The following is a 19,427-nucleotide window of genomic DNA, read 5'->3' on the forward strand; positions in this document are numbered from 1 at the left end:
ATATGTCGCTCTTATTATACATCATTTAGTGGTTGGCACAGTGACACGGGCAGTGTATGGCACTAGTATTCTAGGTGATATATGTCACTCTTATTATAGATCATTTAGGGGTTGGCACAGTGACACGGGCAGTGTATGGCACTAGTATTCTAGGTAATATATGTCGCTCTTATTATACATCATTTACTGGTTGGCACAGTGACACGGGCAGTGTATGGCACTAGTATTCTAGGTGATATATGTCGCTCTTATTATAGATCATTTAGTGGTTGGCACAGTGACACGGGCAGTGTATGGCACTAGTATTCTAGGTGATATAGGTCGCTCTTATTATAGATCATTTAGTGGTTGGCACAGTGACACGGGCAGTGTATGGCACTAGTATTCTAGGTGACATAGGTCGCTCTTATTATATATTATTTAGTGGTTGGCACAGTTACATGGGCAGTGTATGGCACTAGTATTCTAGGTGATATATGTCGCTCTTATTATAGACCATTTAGTGGTTGGCACAGTTACAGTTGTGAAAACGCTTTGTACTTTCACTTGAGAATGATGCAGGACGCGCTGTAACCTTCAATCTGTAGCTTTCATCCAGCACAGAAGACACAAACCGCCACGTGTGTACAGGGCAGTACACCGGGAGCCCTGAAGATGAAGCCGCAAGCTCCAGTCACACGAGCGCTCACTACAACCGCAGCGTCTCCTGCTACAAACTGCCTCCCTGTGTGTTCTGCTCCTAATGAACTCTTGCATAACTCAACACGATCTAATCACACCTCGCCGCACGGAATCACGGGAAAAGTAGTCCACCTCTGGCTCCAGAACTACGAGGTATCATTCCACAAACCCTCAGGCTATGCTGGGAATTGAAGTTCTGCCTCTGCACACACTTATGGCTGTCCCTATCTGAAAAACTACAACACCCATATTGCATAGCGGGGTCCCGAGTAACGCCACGTGGCGCATGCGTAGTAGGTTTTCTGCAGCCCCTGGTAAACAGAGACGTCAGCTAGAAGTTTTGTGGTGTCCAAAACAAAAGGGAAAGTGACATTTACTTCACGGAACCGGCATAGAGAGTGCCAGAGCCGGACGGGCGAGCACAGGGGGCTGCCGGCCGCGGCGCGGGGCTAGACCGCCTCACCGGCGTGTGGTGACAGCAGCAGGAAAGGCGGCAGGGAGCGCTCACCGTGTCCGCGCAGGCAGCATGGCGTGTGCGGGCTGAACGACCCCGGTGTGTGCACAGCTGAAGACCCGCCAGCCCCCGAGGCCTCCGCCATGGAGGGAACTGACGCGACTCCCGTGGACATTGATCCCGACTTCGAGCCTCAGTCCAGACCTAGGTCCTGCACATGGCCCCTTCCCAGGCCCGAGCTGTCAGTAGTGCAGCCCGCCACCCCCGCCGAGGAGGGCCGAGCAGAGCCCCCGGATGGCCCTTCTCTCGTGCCTGCCGAGGACAGAGGCCTTTCTGACGGCCTGGTGGGGGCAGGAGTGACTCCCAGGAAAGGGGGGTCTCGGAGGAACGCCTGGGGCAACCAGTCCTATGCAGAACTCATCAGCCAGGCCATCGAGAGCTCCCCCGAGAAGCGCCTCACCCTGTCCCAGATCTACGAGTGGATGGTGAAGACGATCCCCTACTTCAAAGACAAGGGAGACAGCAACAGTTCCGCGGGCTGGAAGGTGAGGTGCCCGGGCCCCAAGCTCCACAGTGCCAGGGGGAGGTGCCACACATTCCCCTTCCGGGTCTCTGTGCGTTTCTGCACCAAATCCCCACCGAAAACTGCATGTGTAACTGGCGGATTTTGTTGTGGATCTGATGTTACCATTGAAAAGGGTGAAATCCGCACTAGAAATCGCACAGTTGACGCACTGCGGGTTTCAAAATCTGCACGGCAGGTCAATTTTCACAAGAAAGGAAAAAGTGTCTGTCATACACTTTACAGGTACTGTATCATGCGGCACGTAATACGCCGCGTGTGCAGGTCGCCTTGCGGCACGTAATACGCGGCGTGTGCAGGTCGCCTTGCGGCATGTAATACGCGGCGTGTGCAGGTCGCCTTGCGGCACGTAATACGCGGCGTGTGCAGGTCACCTTGCGGCACGTAATACGCGGCGTGTGCAGGTCGCCTTGCGGCACGTAATACGCGGCGTGTGCAGGTCGCCTTGCGGCACGTAATACGCGGCGTGTGCAGGTCGCCTTGCGGCACGTAATACGCGGCGTGTGCAGGTCGCCTTGCGGCACGTATTGCGCAGCGTGTGCAGGTCGCCTTGCGGCACGTATTACGCAGCGTGTGCAGGTCGCCTTGCGGCACGTAATACGCGGCGTGTGCAGGTCGCCTTGCGGCATGTAATACGCCGCGTGTGCAGGTCGCCTTGCGGCACGTAATACGCCGCGTGTGCAGGTCGCCTTGCGGCACGTAATACGCGGCGTGTGCAGGTCGCCTTGCGGCACGTAATACGCGGCGTGTGCAGGTCACCTTGCGGCACGTAATACGCGGCGTGTGCAGGTCACCTTGCGGCACGTAATACGCGGCGTGTGCAGGTCGCCTTGCGGCACGTAATACGCGGCGTGTGCAGGTCGCCTTGCGGCACGTAATACGCGGCGTGTGCAGGTCGCCTTGCGGCACGTATTACGCAGCGTGTGCAGGTCGCCTTGCGGCACGTATTACGCAGCGTGTGCAGGTCGCCTTGCGGCACGTATTACGCAGCGTGTGCAGGTCGCCTTGCGGCACGTAATACGCCGCGTGTGCAGGTCGCCTTGCGGCACGTATTACGCAGCGTGTGCAGGTCGCCTTGCGGCACGTATTACGCAGCGTGTGCAGGTCGCCTTGCGGCACGTATTACGCAGCGTGTGCAGGTCGCCTTGCGGCACGTAATACGCCGCGTGTGCAGGTCGCCTTGCGGCACGTAATACGCCGCGTGTGCAGGTCGCCTTGCGGCACGTAATACGCCGCGTGTGCAGGTCGCCTTGCGGCACGTAATACGCCGCGTGTGCAGGTCGCCTTGCGGCACGTAATACGTATAAAAAAAATTGAACCAAAAGGTGTGCTTTTGGTGTGTTTTGAACTAATGGTGGTCTGTGGATGACACTGTTATGGGGGGGGGGATCTGTGGATTACACTGTTATGGAGGGTATCTGTAGATGAAGCACTGTTATGGGGGATGTGTGGATGAAGCACTGTTATGGGGGATGTGTGGATGAAGCACTGTTATGGGGGATGTGTGAATAATACACTGCTATGGGGGATGTGTGGATGACACACATATAGCATCTTATGTAATGGGGGTCACTATTCACACAGGGACAATATACTGTGACACATATGATAATGTGACCAGCATAAGATGACCCCATTACACCACCGGGCCCCACTCACAGCAGTCTTTATATGTAAAATCTTTTTATGTAATGCTCCAGCAATGGCTCTGCTTTCTTCTGTAACAGTACTCACTATCAAAGCAGCGGTCCGGCCGGCGTGCGACATTACTCACTCAGTCACGCTCCTGCCAGCTTCATTAATGAAGTGGGAGGAGCATGACCGAGTGAGTGACGTCACGTGCCAGCCGTACCGCTGCTTTGATAGTGAGTACTGTTACAGAGGATTGCGCTAGTTTAAAGCAGAGCCACTGCTTGAAGATTACAGGAATGGACTTTACATATGAAAACTGCTGTCAGCGGGGCCCGATGTAATGGAGTACAGTGACTGCACCGGGCCCCACCGCGAGTGAAACAGCAGTTGCCGGCCTCCAGCCCCTCCTCCCTCCCTGCTAATACATCGCAGGCCGCGCTGTGCAGCATAGCGGCCGGCGATGTATCAGTGTCAGACATTTAAAAAGCGCACCATTCCCTTTATAAGACGCACTGCCATTTCCCCACCACTTTTTTTGGGGAAAAAGTGCGTCTTATAAAGCAAAAAATACGGTATGTATTTGACATCGTACAGATCCTAAACGCTGCATGGCAGGGCAATCTCCGCATGGAAGCAAAAGGCAAATGCCCTGATTTATCATACCTTCATTCCAGAATTCTGGCATTAAAAAGTCGTAAAATTGATCACAATTTGCGACTTTTAAAAAAAGTTGCAATCTCACTCCAGGAGGAGGGTAACATAGTTCATAAGGCCGAAAAAAGACATCCATCCATCCAGTCCGGCCTGCTATCCCACAAGACGATCCAGAGGAAGGCAAAAAAAAAAAACTGAGGTAGAAGCTAATTCTCCCTACTTAGGGTCCATTCACACGCCCGTAGAATGGGTCCGCATCTGTTCCGCAAATTACAGAAAGGGTGCGGACCCATTCATTCTCTATGGGGACATGATTACTGCTTAGGACCACTCTGGGGGACATTATTACTGCTTAGGACCACTCTGGGGGACATTATTACTGCTTAGGACCACTCTGGGGGACATTACTGCTGCTGAGGACCACTCTGGGGGACATTATTACTGCTTAGGACCACTCTGGGGGACATTACTGCTGCTGAGGACCACTCTGGGGGACATTATTGCTGCTGAGGACCATTCTGGGGGACATTATTGCTGCTGAGGACCACTCTGGGGGACATTATTGCTGCTGAGGACCACTCTGGGGGACATTATTGCTGCTGAGGACCACTCTGGGGGACATTACTGCTGCTGAGGACCACTCTGGGGGACATTACTGCTGCTGAGGACCACTCTGGGGGACATTATTGCTGCTGAGGACCACTCTGGGGGACATTACTGCTGCTGAGGACCACTCTGGGGGACATTATTGCTGCTGAGGACCACTCTGGGGGACATTATTGCTGCTGAGGACCACTCTGGGGGACATTACTGCTGCTGAGGACCACTCTGGGGGACATTATTGCTGCTGAGGACACTGCAGTGTTTTTTTTTTTTTTTTTTAAAGTATTTTTTCATGGCCATTTTTAAGAAAATGGATGCACACATGGTTGAAAAATGGCCATGAAAAACTGACAGTGTGTCTGTTTTTAATGGGCAGCTTTTTTATTTCCACTGCCGTGTGCATGTAGCCTTCGGCTAGTTTACACCAGTGTTACTAGTTCTGGCAAAGAACAGCCTGCCGGCTGAATCCCATTATAGTGAATGGGGGCGGCGGGCATTGTGGTAACATCTGGCAAATATGCCAGACCCAGAAAGTACTAGTAACGTAAGTGTGAAAGAATCCTTAGAAGTGCAGTTCAGCGTATAGAGCCCCAATTTCCAAAAAGTTGGGACACTATGTAAAATGTAAATGAATAGTTAGTTTTTTTTCATTAAATGGTAAAATCTCTCACTTTCAAAGTCTGAGTTCTGTCATCTGTTGTGAATAAAACCTGGGTGTCTGATATCTGCAGATCATTGCGTTCTTTCTCCTTTTGGTTTACATTTTACACAGCGTCCTGATTTTTTTTGGAAATGGGTTTGTATATTTTGCCGTGTGAACATGGGGCAAGAGTATAGCCAGACATTGCAGCTCCACTGGCCAAAATCTGCACCAGACTGTGTGGCAGTGTTGCTGATGTGTAGAATAAAACTGCACTGTGCTTAAGGCCTCATGCACACGGCCGTTGTTTTGGTCCGCATCCGACCCGCATTTTTGACGGCTCAGATGCGGACCAATTCACTTCAATGGGGCCGCAAAAGATGCATACGGCACTCCGTGTGCTGTCCGCATCCGTTGCTCCGTTCTGTGGCCCCGCAAAATAAATATAACATGTCCTATTCTTGTCCGTTTTGCGGACAAGAATAGGCATTTCTACAATGGGCCGACTGTTCCGTTCCGCAAATTGCAGATGGCACACGGGCGGCTTTCGTGTTTTGCGGATCCGCGATTTGCGCACCGCAAAACCCACAACGGTTGTGTACATGCATGTAGCCTAAGGCCTCATGCACTTGACCGTTGTTTGGGTCCGCATCCGAGCCACAGTTTTTGCGGCTCAGGTGCGGACCCATTCACTTCAATGGGGCCGCAAAAGATGCGGACAGCACTCTGTGTGCTGTCCGCATCCGTTGCTCCGTTCTGTGGTCCCGCAAAATAAATATAGCATGTCCTATTCTTGTCCGTTTTGCGGACAAGAATAGGCATTTCTACAATGGGCCGACTGTTCCGTTCCGCAAATTGCGGATGGCACATGGGCGGCTTCCGTGTTTTGCGGAACCGCAATTTGTGGACTGCAAAAAGCGGAACGGTCGTGTGCATGAGGCCTAAGACTGAGAGGACTAAACATCGCAATTTTTGGTGAATAAACCAGCATGAATTTAAGACTGGAAAGTGCTGCAGTTTTATTTTTTATTTTTTTTATTTATTCTGGATGATTTGGGGATACTAGACTGGTATCCAACACTGTGGGCACCAGCACCATAGAAACTTTTTGCTATAGATTCGTAAGTGCTGCTACTTTTTTGAGCTGATGTGTAGAAGGTTTCACCCTCTAGGTTGCCTACGGTGTAATCCAGAGCAGAAATCGGCCACATTAAGTGATGTACTGCAGATTTACAGTCCTGTGCCGAAAACTGCGTTATCTGCACTGAAACTGCCTCCCATAATGGGAAGCTGCGCCACAGTTCATGTGAACATACCCTTGGGGTTCAGGACCATGGGCCTGATGATAATGCAGTCGACCTGAACTGTGGTGGGGCAGTGGGTGAGCCTCTGTTGTTTGTAACAGTTGTTCACCAGTTAGAAGCTTTGAATTCTTATTGGTTACTGGTAATTACTTGCACTCATAGGGAAATGTATTAGGGAGCATATTGAACCAGGCACAGTGGCTGGTGCGGCAGCGACTTCTTGGCCATGAGAAGAGAACTGTAGGTGCCTACCATGTACTGTTCTTGGTTCATTATGCCCATTCATGCTGACAGACTCCTTTTAAAGCAGTTGTCTGGGATCAAACTTCTTTTTTTTAAACGGCTTACTCACCGTTACTAGTTGAGTCTATGTTCCCCAATGTTTTTAGCTATCTTTTATACTGCAGCATGGCTCCTACAGTCCCCAACAGGTTGTTTACATATCTGTTTATCTGTGCGATCACTTCCTGCTGCACTGTGGGTCCCAGCGCAGCGTGTCATCTCTTGGTTTCTACATTCTAAAATCGCGTCCCTGCACCTGCCCCCTAATACATATTTATGCCTCTAGCACATTACATGGGAGGAGTTTTCTATGCTAACTAGCATAGTGATCTTCCTCCATTCCTTATAAAGCTCCATGCCCGGTGATGTCACCGGTGGGGCGGTGCTTAGCGCGATGTCGGCCGGCCTAGTTACCACCCTTTTATCCACTCTGCATAATTACTTAGGCTGCCAGTGATGTCACTGGGCTCGCTGAGCAGCGGAAGAGGAGGCGTTGCTCGCCTGCAAGGGACCCGGTACGTCACTGAGAACAAGAAAACTGCCACTTCCGGCCAAGAATTTAATGGATGAAAACGGGGCTTGAGAAATATGTGCAAATGGTAGTACATGCATGTTTGTAATATGTACGGCAGTCTAGTACTATTAGACAAATGTCCCCAATCCCAGACAACCCCTTTAATGTTTTTTTTTTCCAGTTTCCTATACTGATGACCTATCCTCAGGATAAGTCATCAATATCAGATCGGCAGGGGTCTGACTCCTGGAACCACCGCGATTACTTGTTTGAAGAGAATGCAGTGCTGGTGCGAGCGCTGTGTTCTCTTGACTTTACCTGCTCGCCATGGACATTGCAGCAGTAAGCAGGTGTAATCGGCGCTGCAATGTTGACGGCAAGCAGGTAAACGGCGTGCTCGGCTATTTTCAAAATCCCCATAGAAATGAATGGGAGCGCACTGTGCTTGTGCAGCCACCGTTTCCATTCACTTCTATGGGGCCAACAGAAGCGGCCGGGTGTTTTTACGAGATAGGTGCGGGTCCCACAGGTGGGATCTGCACCTATCAGACATATCCTAGAGATATGCCCCCATTATCTGAGATGGGAACACTGATGCTGAGGAGAGTCTGTCTTCAGCGTCCTTCAGAGTGCTTAAAGGGAGTCTGTCACCTCCATATGGCCACATACAGTGCTTACATTGCCCTATAGCACACCTATACATGAATGTTATGGTACCTTTGTCTTTACACTTGCAGAAGCTGGAAAAACGAACTTTGATTGATATGTAAATGAGCACTCGCAAGTGCCGAGGGGTGGTGTTCACTGTTGGTGCCCAGGCTGCCCTTCCTTTTTTCATTGTTCCCCCGCCCCAGCCTCTGCATATGCCCGCCCTCCTATTCCCTTGTGTCATCCTAAGGTCCGGCCGAGATCCCGCGACTGTGCACTGCCTCGCCGGGCCGGAGCATTCGCAGTAGTTAAAGCAATGCTGTGCCAACAATGGGCATCGCAGTGCGCATGCTCCGGCCCGGCGAGGCAGTGCACAGTCGCGGGATCTCGGCTGGACCTTAGGATGACGCAAGGGAATAGGAGGCCGGGCATATGCAGAGGCTGGGGCGGGGGAACAATGAAAAAAGGAAGGGCAGCCTGGGCACCAACACAGTGAACACCGCCCCTCGGCACTTGCGAGTGCTCATTTGCATATCAATAAAGTTAATTTTTCCAGCTTCTGCAAGTGTAAAGACAAAGGTACCATAACATTCATGTATAGGTGTGCTATAGGGCAATGTAAGCACTGTATATGGCCATATGGAGGTGACAGACTCCCTTTAAGTTTTTATCACATGCAGGAGGAAACTGAATAGAGAGCCGCACTAGCTTGCTCTCAGTTTCAGTAACTCCCACAGACTACAAAGGAAAAAAAACACCTCAATATTTAGTATCCCCTTGGATGCCAAATGCTGCCTCATCTTGCTGAGCACACATTTAATCCCTCAGATAAAGGCTTCTGGGAGCTCAAAAACCTGGCGTGCAACGGCTCCTCATAGTAGGGATCGGGAGAGCCGGATGCAGTGTGCGGCTGCCTCGGTCTGAGACTGCTGCAGATAGGTTCCTAGGCCAATCCCTCTGCTCTGCGAGCACCTTATTAGCCTAATATTAATAATATTATGAAATTCTCTGCAACAAATCCGTACCTGTTGGACATTTATGACATATCCTAATACCAATTTATTTTCTTAACCAGAACTTTGATACAAAACTGCACAAAGGTGCACATGATAGTAAATTGTAATGTTTTGTACAAAAAAAAAACACATAAATGTTTGTGTCTAAAATCAAGTTCTAAGCAAAACGTCACACACATAACACGGAAAAATGATGTGCAATGTTTGTACATGCCTGATGCTTAAGTCTACTATCTAAACCACTAAATAAACCATGAATCTCCATGATCCGAAAGTTGGTAAACATCTGACTCGGGGAGCCAACGAGGGTCTCATGTTCATGAGCTGTGGGAAACCCTGTCCTCCTGTTGGGATGGCCCTGCTGACCAGCCAGTGGTTGATGGCTTTCTCCCCATCCACGTGAAGGCTTTATTTAGACATCCTCTGCGTGAGATGGCATGGCGTTCACAATCACTCTGACTTAACCCAGTTGAGGTGGGTCGGGATCAGTTGGATTGCAAGGGAAAGCAGCCAACAAGTGCTTAGCACATCTGGGAACGCTTTCCAGATTGTTGGCGGCAGAACATGATGTGTAATTACAATCTACTGCCGGCAAACAACTAGTCAGTATTGGGAACAACGATGGCATTAGCCATCACTCCCCCTTCCCCCATACATGTAATGCCAGCAGATGATTGTCGGGAAGGAACACTTCTCTCCCGACAATCGCCTGCTGTATCTGCTGGTATAATACTAGCTGCAGTCAAAGTGTGATGAAATACAGGAGTCAATATTGTGGTGTACCGACTCCACAGCCCTGGTTGGACAATGATTCCAGGCTAATTGAGAGACTACGAAGAGTGTGCAAAGCTGTCAGCAAAGTCTAAAATGTAAAACAGAGTTTGGTTTGACATTTTTTGTTTACTGCTTAATTCTATGTGTTCCTTCCTCATTTTTATGTCTTCAATATAAATCTACAATGTAGAAAATAAGAAAAACTGGAATATAAGGAGGTGTTCAGACTTTTGTATTAACGTTTTTTATTTTTGTAAATTGAAATTTTTCAGGCTAGCATATATGCATTACAATGCAGTGAGCAAAGGATGTGTCTGGTACTGTATACTTCCCCGTCATTACATCTGTCATTTCAGCTTGATAAAGGGCGCTAAACTAAGGTCCAAAGCTTTATATATGCACTAGATCAGGGATGGCCAACCTGCGGCTCTCCAGCTGTTGTAAAACTACAATTCCCACCATGCCCTGCTGTAGGCAGTCTGGGCATGCTGGGAGTTGTAGTTTTGCAGCAGCCGCAGGTTAGCCATGCCTGCACTAGATCAATACAACCCTAAACAGAGTGAGACAAGAAAGAATCCATTGTGATGTTATGTAAAACCATTGGCTGAAGCTTATTGAGTTTCCTGGTCTCCCTGCCTTTCAGTACGTTGTCTGTTGCCCCCTTGTTGGGGTGCTGTTATCCAATCATTGACTTGGTATCTCAATTGGCTCTTGTGATGTGTTCTACAGGGGTTGTATCTGTTTGACTTGCGTTGTGAGGCTCTGTCTCCTGCATAGCCTAAACCACAAGGACACTTTTTTTAGATACATGACAAAGTTGCTTGGACCAGTTGTGAGGTAGGTGAATGGTGGGGCTTTTTGTGAAATTGCCATATTACACACATCCCAAGCATGGAAATGTGCCTGTAAAGGATGTCCCTCTAATTGGTGTGTGGTTTGCGTTAAAGGACCAGTGTTGAATTTTATCAGGGATTCTTTAAGTTTCCAGGTCATCTCTATGCCATAATACTTTTTTTGTGAATACTTCTAGGTAATGATGAATTAAAATCTGCCAGAATTTATGAATTATATTTTGATCTTGGTCCTTGATTGGTGTATGTTGTAACACATGGTGTTTGGTCTATGTGTATGTTCTGTTTGGGAATTAGTAGGACCTCTCTTGGTATGTTTTATGTGGTTGACATGTTCCTTTAGGAAGGATTTAGGGAATCCCTTCAAAAAAGTTTATTTCTTACACGTAATGGGGTCGGAATCTATGCACTTCGCCGTCATGAGCTGAGAGCGCAGTAGTGATCTAATAAGTGTCGTACCTTAGAGGTTCTCCAGTTACATCAAGAAAATACCACCTGCAGTCGACTTGCTGCATTATATGTCAGATGATGATGTTCTGAGTGTATTTTGACTCCTCTAGCACAAGTGCAATCTGTGACTTGCACCCTTTACATCCCAGCGCAAGATTCAGGGAGCGTTGTAGTCAGCGGTGTAAACAGAAAAGTGGATTTTAAAAGGGTTATCAGAGACTATTAAATGCCCCACATACACCCGGGCCCCTCACACTGAATACACTCCTTGCGCCGCTTCTCCCCGTGCGCAGATGAAAACATCCGGTGTAGAGGGGAGGGGGGGAATAAGCAGCCAATGGCAAGTGGGGGAGGGGTGCTAGGGAGGCTTCCCCCCCCCCCCGTCACTGCCTGCTATTGGCTGCCCCCCCCTTCCCCCCAACACTGGATGTTTTCATCCATGCACAGGAAGAAGCAGCAGGAAGAAGGAGCAAGGTAAGTATATTTAGTGTGAGGGAACCGGGCATATGGGGGGCATTTAATAGCCTTGTATAACCCCTTAAGGCTACTTTCACACTAGCGTTTTCAATTCCGCTATTGAGATCAGTCATAGGATCTCAATAGTGGGGGAAAACGGATTTGTCCCCATTCATTGTCAATGGGGGACTGAACTGAAGGGAACTAAATGCTCCAGAATGCATTCCGTTCCGTTTGGTTGCGCTCCCATCACAGAATAACGTTGCAATGTTATCGATGCTACACATGAGTCTAAAATCTACATCTTCCTATTGTCCATCCCTTTTTGAATTATGTGATGCCTTATATTATGGGTGGTGTGGCAGAGATTTGTCATAAAAAAATGTAATAGGAGACCCAAAGCGTAAAAGGGGGCTGTTAAATCATCCTATAGGTTAATAATACATGTTAAGGTACTACCACCGAGTCGTTGGGATATATCCTTCACAATAGGGTAGTGGCTAGAGAAATTGGTGATTAGTGGATAAATGAAGTGGTCATAAAATCTTCCAGGTGAATACTGCAAATTGCTCTGATTTAGGGCTCATGCACACCAAGTATTTTTGTCCGCATCGATGTGCATTTTTTGCGGGTTGGATGCAGACATTCACTTCAACCGTGTGCTGTCAGCATCCGTATGTCCATTCCGTGGTACCAGCAAAAAAAAAATAGGACATATCCTATTCTTGTCCGTATTATGGAGAAGGATAGGACTGTTCTGTTATGGGTCGGACATTCTATTCAGCAAAATGCGGAACGCACACAGCCAGTATCCATGTTTTGCGCAAAAATGACTACGGCCGTGTGCATGTTGCCTTCCTGTTACTAGATCGATATGATGTATACTTACCCAGTCTTTGCATACTCTAATCCTATGGCAGAAAGGGTTCTTATGGGCCTGCACCAAAGAGAGTAAATGGACGGTACCGTTGCCTCCTTGTAAGCTGGATAGGGCTCATGAGCACATACTTTGCTCATTTATCTTCTCCGATTGATAGAAATGTCTATTCTCACCTGCAATGCAGACCAGAGTAGGACATGTTCTATAATTTGCGGAATGGACATTTCTTTTTTCTTTCTGCGGACCCGTAGAAATAAATGGGTTTATTGCTATCCACAGTAAATTCTGAGTGGACTCTAATGCAAATTATGGTCATGTTGTCCTAAAAGTACAGATACACATTACCCCATTTTGCCAGTACATGTGTATACTAAATAGCTAAAACTAGCTGGAATACATGTGCTGTGGAGGTATTCTCCCTGGAAATATTGCTCCGGCGTGACACGGAGTTCCTACAGGCCCATACCGACCTGTAGTGCACTTGCGGGTTTTTGCACACACCTGCCATGTGTATGCGTTGGGGTCTCACATAACGGCTGAGCCGCAGCTATGTGGCCATTAGTCAACAACCACACTGTCACACCTACTAAGGGGACAGCTACACGGCGATTTTGGGCGTGACACATGCTCCCAGTTATCTCAGTGTAACAGGGCTGCCATAGGGATGAATGGGGCCGAGGCACATCTTTGCTGCAGCATGTGAATTGCAAAAAATCAAACGGTGCTGGATTTTTTGCAATTCATGTGTGGTGGTCATAGCAAACGTTCGAGTCCTAATGCGACCCCATTCATTCCTCATGCTACACTGTGATACTTGGGCTTACCCAGAATCGGTGGAGCTATACTACTAGGATTTTGACTGCTGTAACTGCAAGTTAAATCATCGTCCTGGGACTCTTTTGTCACAAAATTGCATGTCTATAAGTGTTCTCATCACTCATGTGGGTAATCCACAAATAGTTTCTTCATCCCATTCTGTGTCATGGGTAGGGTACACGGCTAGTGCTTTATACGGGTGGCTATCCCTCCATAATGACAGAATTGTCCGGGATCTCTTGTAGCACTGCACCCATTCCTCCTCTTCTGATTCAACACATCCGAATCTGCACTGGAGGATCAAGACACCAGGCACAGCACCTTCTGATAAAATTCAACAAATTATAAAGGAGTTCTCTGAGACGGTAAATGCGGTGTCACATTAGTAAAAAAAAAAAACCTTACATGTCTCAAGTCCAGGGCCAAGCCCCCATCTCTGCCACATGTCTTCCCCGCTGTACCGGAAGTGTGATGTGCCATCAATGGGCGCCAACATAAAAGCTGAGCTTACATGTGCAGGTGAAGTGGGGAACTATGGAGCAGGCAGCGAGTGTCGGCATTGTTACATGGTTGGCACCCCCCTGCAGTGCCACAGTCAATAGACAGAAGGGACTGTATGGGACTCCCAATTACCACCCCACGATGAGATTGTGGAGTGTCGAGCAGTTGCCATGACAGCCAAGCTAGGGCCCAGTAAAAAAAAAAAAAAGTAAAACCATTAACCCTTTAATGCAAAATGACTGTAATACAGCTGACACACAGCTGCAATGATTGGAATTGTAGATTACTCTGATCCCAGTCATTTAACCCATCAGATGCTGCATTAATAGCAACCACAGCATCCGAGAGGTTCGAATGGGAGCTGAACTCCAGTATCCTGACAATAAAATATATATATTGTGAATCTGTTAGGCTGGTTTCACACGGGCGTTGCGGGAAAAGATGCGGGTGCGTGGCGGGAACATGCACTATTTTTCCGCGTGAGTGCAAAACATTGTAATGCGCTTTGCACGCGCGTGAGAAAAATCGGCATGTTTGGTACCCAAACCCGGACTTCTTCACAGAAGTTCGGGTTTGGGTTAGGTGCTGTGTAGATTGTATTATTTTCCCTTATAACATGGTTATACGGGAAAATAATAGCATTCTTAATACAGAATGCATAGTACAATGGGGCTGGGGGGGTTAAAAAAATAAATAAAATTTAACTCCCCTTAATCCACTTGTTCGCGCAGCCCGACTTCTCTTCTGTCTTCTTCTTTGAAGAATAGGACCTTTGATGATGTCACTGCGCTCATCACATGGTCCATCACATGATCTTTTTACCATGGTGATGGATCATGTGACGGACCATGTGATAAGGGTAGTGACGTCACCACAGGTCCTTTTCCTGTGCACAGCAAAGATGAAGACAGAAGAGAAGCTGTGCTGCGCGAACAAATGGATTAAGGTGAGTTAAATAATTTATTTATTTTTTTTTAACCCCTCCAGCCCTATTGTACTATGCATTCTGTATTAAGAAAGCTATTATTTTCCCTTATAACCATGTTATAAGGGAAAATAATAATGATCGGGTCTCTATCCCGATCATCTCCTAGCAACCGTGCGTGAAAATCGCACCGCATCCGCACTTGCATGCGGATGCTTGTGATTTTCACACAGCCCCATTCACTTCTATGGGGCCTGCGTTGCGTGAAAAACGCAAAATATAGAACCTGCTGCTATTTTCACACAGCGCACAAGTGATGCGTGAAAATCACCGCTCATGTGCACAGCCCCATAGAAATGAATGGGTCCGAATTCAGTGCGGGTGCAATGCGTTCACCTTGCGCATTGCACCCGTGCGGAAAACTCGCCCGTGTGAAAGGGGCCTTATTGTAAGTATTGTATTACGGTACATTACAAGCAGTATCTTTCTGTATTTTCCATACTGTATGTGGTTGACAAATTATTAGGAGCCAGACCATATTTTTATTTTTTAGTGGCCTGGTAAAGAGAATCCAGTGTTTGAGAGATTTATGTTCTGTTCTTTGGCTTATACGGACAATACGATCTGGTCTACTGTTCTGTGCAATATTTTCATTTAGAAACTAGATCTATACTTAAATAAAGATCACCTATGAACCCTGGTAAACCAAGCATACTGCCTGGTAGGGTTGATCCCACTGGTAAAAATGATACCTGTCTTGTGAAAGTTGGTTGCAGCATTCCCAAGAAAAAAGTATTTAATTATTTATGCAAATGAGGGCAGCAGTACATTCGAGGGGTGTAGCCACCACTGGAAGGCAGACAGTCGGCGGTACACCGAGGGGCTAGGCTCCGTCTCATAATGCACTGAAGCCCTCATTTGCCTAAAGAAGTCTTTCTTTTTCTCAGTGATGCTGCAATCGATTTTCACAAGACAGGTAGCATTTTAATCAGAAGGGTCAACCCTCCCAAGCTAAGTGCCTGGTTTGATAGGATTAGTCCTGTCTGTAGGTGCTTTTTAAGGTAGAGATGACCATAAATAAGTCAGAGGTTGCAACACTTTTCAAAGTCTGGTAATTCTGATTCTGAAAAAAAACTTTATATAACTTTTAGTTGCAAAGAAATAAATGCTGGCATCACTGTATTATTTAATTTTTTAAATGTTTTTGGCAGAAATTATCTCTTAATGCACTACGTTTTAAAAGCCAAAGCTAGTCATAATGTTTTTCATGATTATAAAGTTTTTCCACATTGTGTTGCTTTTTGCAAACAGCTACAATTCACCCCTGTTCCCTCCAGTAATTTGTTGTACTTTTTCCTTATTGCAGAATTCAATCCGTCATAACCTGTCTCTGCACAGCAAGTTTATTAAGGTTCACAATGAGGCAACTGGTAAAAGCTCTTGGTGGATGTTGAACCCAGAGGGTGGAAAAAGTGGTAAAGCACCACGTAGAAGAGCCGCATCCATGGACAACAGCAGTAAGCTGGCAAAAGTGCGAAGTAAAGTTTCTAAGAAAAAAGCCCAAGGTCCTGGAGAATCAACTGCAGGAAGCCCTGGTTCACAGCCCCCAAAATGGCCTGGCAGTCCTTCTTCACGCAGTGGAGATGATACTGATGTGTGGACCAGTTTTCGACCACGAACAGGTTCAAATGCTAGTAATATTAGTGTTCGCCTATCCCCTATTTTGACAGAACCTGATGATGTTGCTGATGAAGAGCTACACTCTTCACTTAGCTTCTCAAACAGTGTACCCCCTACTGTCTCTGAGGAATTGGAGCTTATTGATAGCTTAACCATGTTGTCTTCAGGAGCACCACTACAAGGAGCCCCCAATTTCTCAATACATTCACCTCAAACTCTGTCTTTTGGTAACTCTCTGTTTGGTCCACCTGATGCTTCCCCTGTGCGGGGTCCTTCTGGACTCTTTCAACGACCTCAGACTCTGGAAGCCCTTTTAACTTCTGATTCTCCTCCGCCTAGTAATGTTATGATGACACAGGTTGATCCTGTCCTGGGACAGAGCGGAGGACAAAATCTACTTATGTTGGGTGGTCAGAGTAAAGGTAGGACGCCTGAGCAACCAACTATTTCTCTCAATGCTTTGGTGCCTCCTAATGTTCTATCAATGATGGGGCCTCCTCCAGCCACTTCTATGCAATCCCCTAAACCAAATTCCTTTGGTGCAACTTCAGAACGTCTTCCCACAGATTTGGACATGGACATGATCCTTGAAAATTTGGAATGTGACATGGAATACATAATTAACAATGAGTTGATGGATGAAGGTGGGCTTGATTTCAACTTTGAGCCCATACATCCTGGCACCAACCAGAACAACAACCATAGCTGGGTACCCAGTTAAGGAGAGGTATAGTAGAACATGAAGTTTTGCAGCTTTGGCTGCACTGCGAAGTGAGGTGATGTGGTTACAAAATAGTTCATTATATCACATTTGCCTAACTTGTTTGTTTCTTTCTTTGTGCAGATGCAGCGGGAGGCTTCGCTTTTTTCTTTTTTATGGATCCAGTGAAGAGTTTTGGCGTCATGGATACAGTGTGTGGACTTGGCAAGACCTTTGACTGAGTTCTCCAGCCAATAGCACTATATAATGCCTCAGTATAGCACTATACACATGTATACCTGGGTTCAAATAGAGATAAGCTGACATGCATTGCATATGCTATGCATTGAGAACGTACTCCACCCTGAGGTTGCAAGAATAGAATTACCAGAAACTGATATCATAATGCAGCATAAACATATGTTTGCAAATGGTTGTGGAAGGATAGTGGGATTTTGTGTATTCTTCTCTAAGATGAACCAACTTGACAATTTTTCAGAGTAACTGAACAGGTTATTGGAAATTAATAGGTATTTCAGAACTATGACCCTGGTCACTGAGTTTTTGGCCATATCAAGTTAAGAATCGTTTCTCATGGACTGTACAGTTCTCTAGCAGTTACCCTCCTATTGTACGCTATATGTAAAACTTTGCATATAGGTTGTATTGAGCTGTGTACAGCTGAGGTGCAGGCACCAACCCAAATGTAGTCTAGCCTAACAATATGAATATAAGTAAGAAATGAATAATTTTAATAAAAAAAAATAATAATTTTTATACTCATTTTGTAGTCCTCAGAAGAGGGTACTTTGTACCCTTTTAAAACACTAAAGATGCAGATGTGGAAAAAAAGGGTCAAATTGTCCAGTCACCATATACCTTTTATTACAGCATTATCTTTAGCTTGATTGTCTTTGCTTAGCCATTTAGCTTGACCTATTTCATATGGGTTTTCCAGGTGTTTAATATTAATGACCTGTCATCAGTACCTGATTGCTGGGTGTCCGACACCAGGCACCTCTGCTGTTTGAACAGGCAACAGTGCTCAACCACAGCACCGTCCATAGCAGCTGTGCTTAGTATTGCAGCTCAACCCCATTCACTTGAATGAACTGAGCTGTTCTGAGGCCATGTGACTAGTGAACATAACCTCACTGGCCTAGGAAGAGGCTGGGGTGCTCACGGAGTAATGTGGCCTCTTCAGACAGCTGATTAGCAAGGGTGCCGGTAGTTTGACCCCCACCAAAAAGATATTGATGACCTCTCCTGAGGATAGGTCATCAATATTACACACGTGACACATACTGTAAATACCGTATTTTATTTCTTAAAGTCATCAATATCAGATAAGTGGGGGTATGAATCCCGGCACCTCGAGCACTAATGCACCCGCTTCATTGTTTACAGCTTCGTACTTTTGTATTGCCTGGTATTGCTACTAAATTCTGTGCACTTGAATGGGACAAAGCTACAGTGAGTTGCAATGCCATGTACAGCCATTATCAAAATACACTGCTCAGCCAATCAGCTTATTGGTGCGGGTGTCGGTAGTCAGGCACCTGATGACCTGCTATTGATGGCCTATTCTCCGAAAACCCCTTTAAGTCCAGAGACATTTAAAATGAGCCACATGGTTATATTTTTATAGATACTAATTATTGATATTTTCTTTATGGTTTGGCTCCATGGTGTCTAGATAGGGCTATTTTTGTATTGTCCTATTTTATGGGAGCTCCAACATATACATTGCCAATAGTTGTTCTCCCAGGATTTGACTCTTTTTCAATACCAGATTAAAAATCTATTTTTTCAAAAGCCGCCTTCTATTCAGAACTGCCTTACATGTACCCCAAAGAAATGAAAAGGGCTCTCATGACACCACAAGAGATTTCCTTTACTCCAGGTGTCATGTTTTTATAGTATATACTATGATATCCATGCCAGGATCCTATTTTTTATTTTTTTAAATATTTTTGCTTTAATGTATGTTTTAAAACTATGGGTACTCATATTTAAGTGGTTATCCCTTTAAAATGTCCAATCCAATGCTAGATTTATTTACTGAGTCTAGTAGCAACCTCTGTTAATTGCTATAGCAGATCAGCCTGTTTTGCTTTTTAAGTTGTTTTTATTATTTTCGTACTCAGCAACATTTCTGAACGTTTAAAGGGTTTCTATCACTTCGTTTCACATAATTAGCTGTCAGACACTAGCGATCCGCTAGTGTCTGCTCTGCCCAACCATCCTAATATAATTGCTTTTGGGGCAGCCGTTTTGCTTTTATTAATATGCTAATGAGCCTCTAGGTGCTATGGGGGCGTCATTAGCACCTAGAGGCTCCGTCTACCTTCATACACAGCCACCGCCCAGCGCGTCCCTCCAG

The 19,427-nt window shown here is 46.5% G+C and overlaps 1 protein-coding gene across 1 annotated transcript; it reads left to right on the plus strand.

Moving 5' to 3' along the window:
* Nucleotides 1-995: 995 nt before the first annotated feature.
* Nucleotides 996-19,205, plus strand: FOXO4 (forkhead box O4). The gene is made up of 3 exons (XM_040405081.1): nucleotides 996-1,680; nucleotides 16,031-17,071; nucleotides 17,189-19,205. The coding sequence occupies exons 1-2, from the start codon at nucleotides 1,279-1,281 to the stop codon at nucleotides 17,063-17,065; spliced, it is 1,437 nt and encodes a 478-aa protein (XP_040261015.1). The 5' UTR covers nucleotides 996-1,278; the 3' UTR covers nucleotides 17,066-17,071; nucleotides 17,189-19,205.
* The last annotated feature ends 222 nt before the right edge of the window (nucleotides 19,206-19,427 follow it).

The sequence above is a fragment of the Bufo bufo genome, chromosome 8 (genome assembly GCF_905171765.1).
Source record: "Bufo bufo chromosome 8, aBufBuf1.1, whole genome shotgun sequence".
NCBI classification, from domain to species: Eukaryota; Metazoa; Chordata; class Amphibia; order Anura; family Bufonidae; genus Bufo; species Bufo bufo.

Coding starts and splice junctions, on each gene's coding strand:
- FOXO4 (XM_040405081.1), top strand. CDS start 1,279: ATGGAGGGAACTGACGCGACTCCCGTGGACATTGATCCCGACTTCGAG. Junction 1,681..16,030: donor ACAGTTCCGCGGGCTGGAAG/GTGAGGTGCCCG, acceptor TCCTTATTGCAG/AATTCAATCCGTCATAACCT.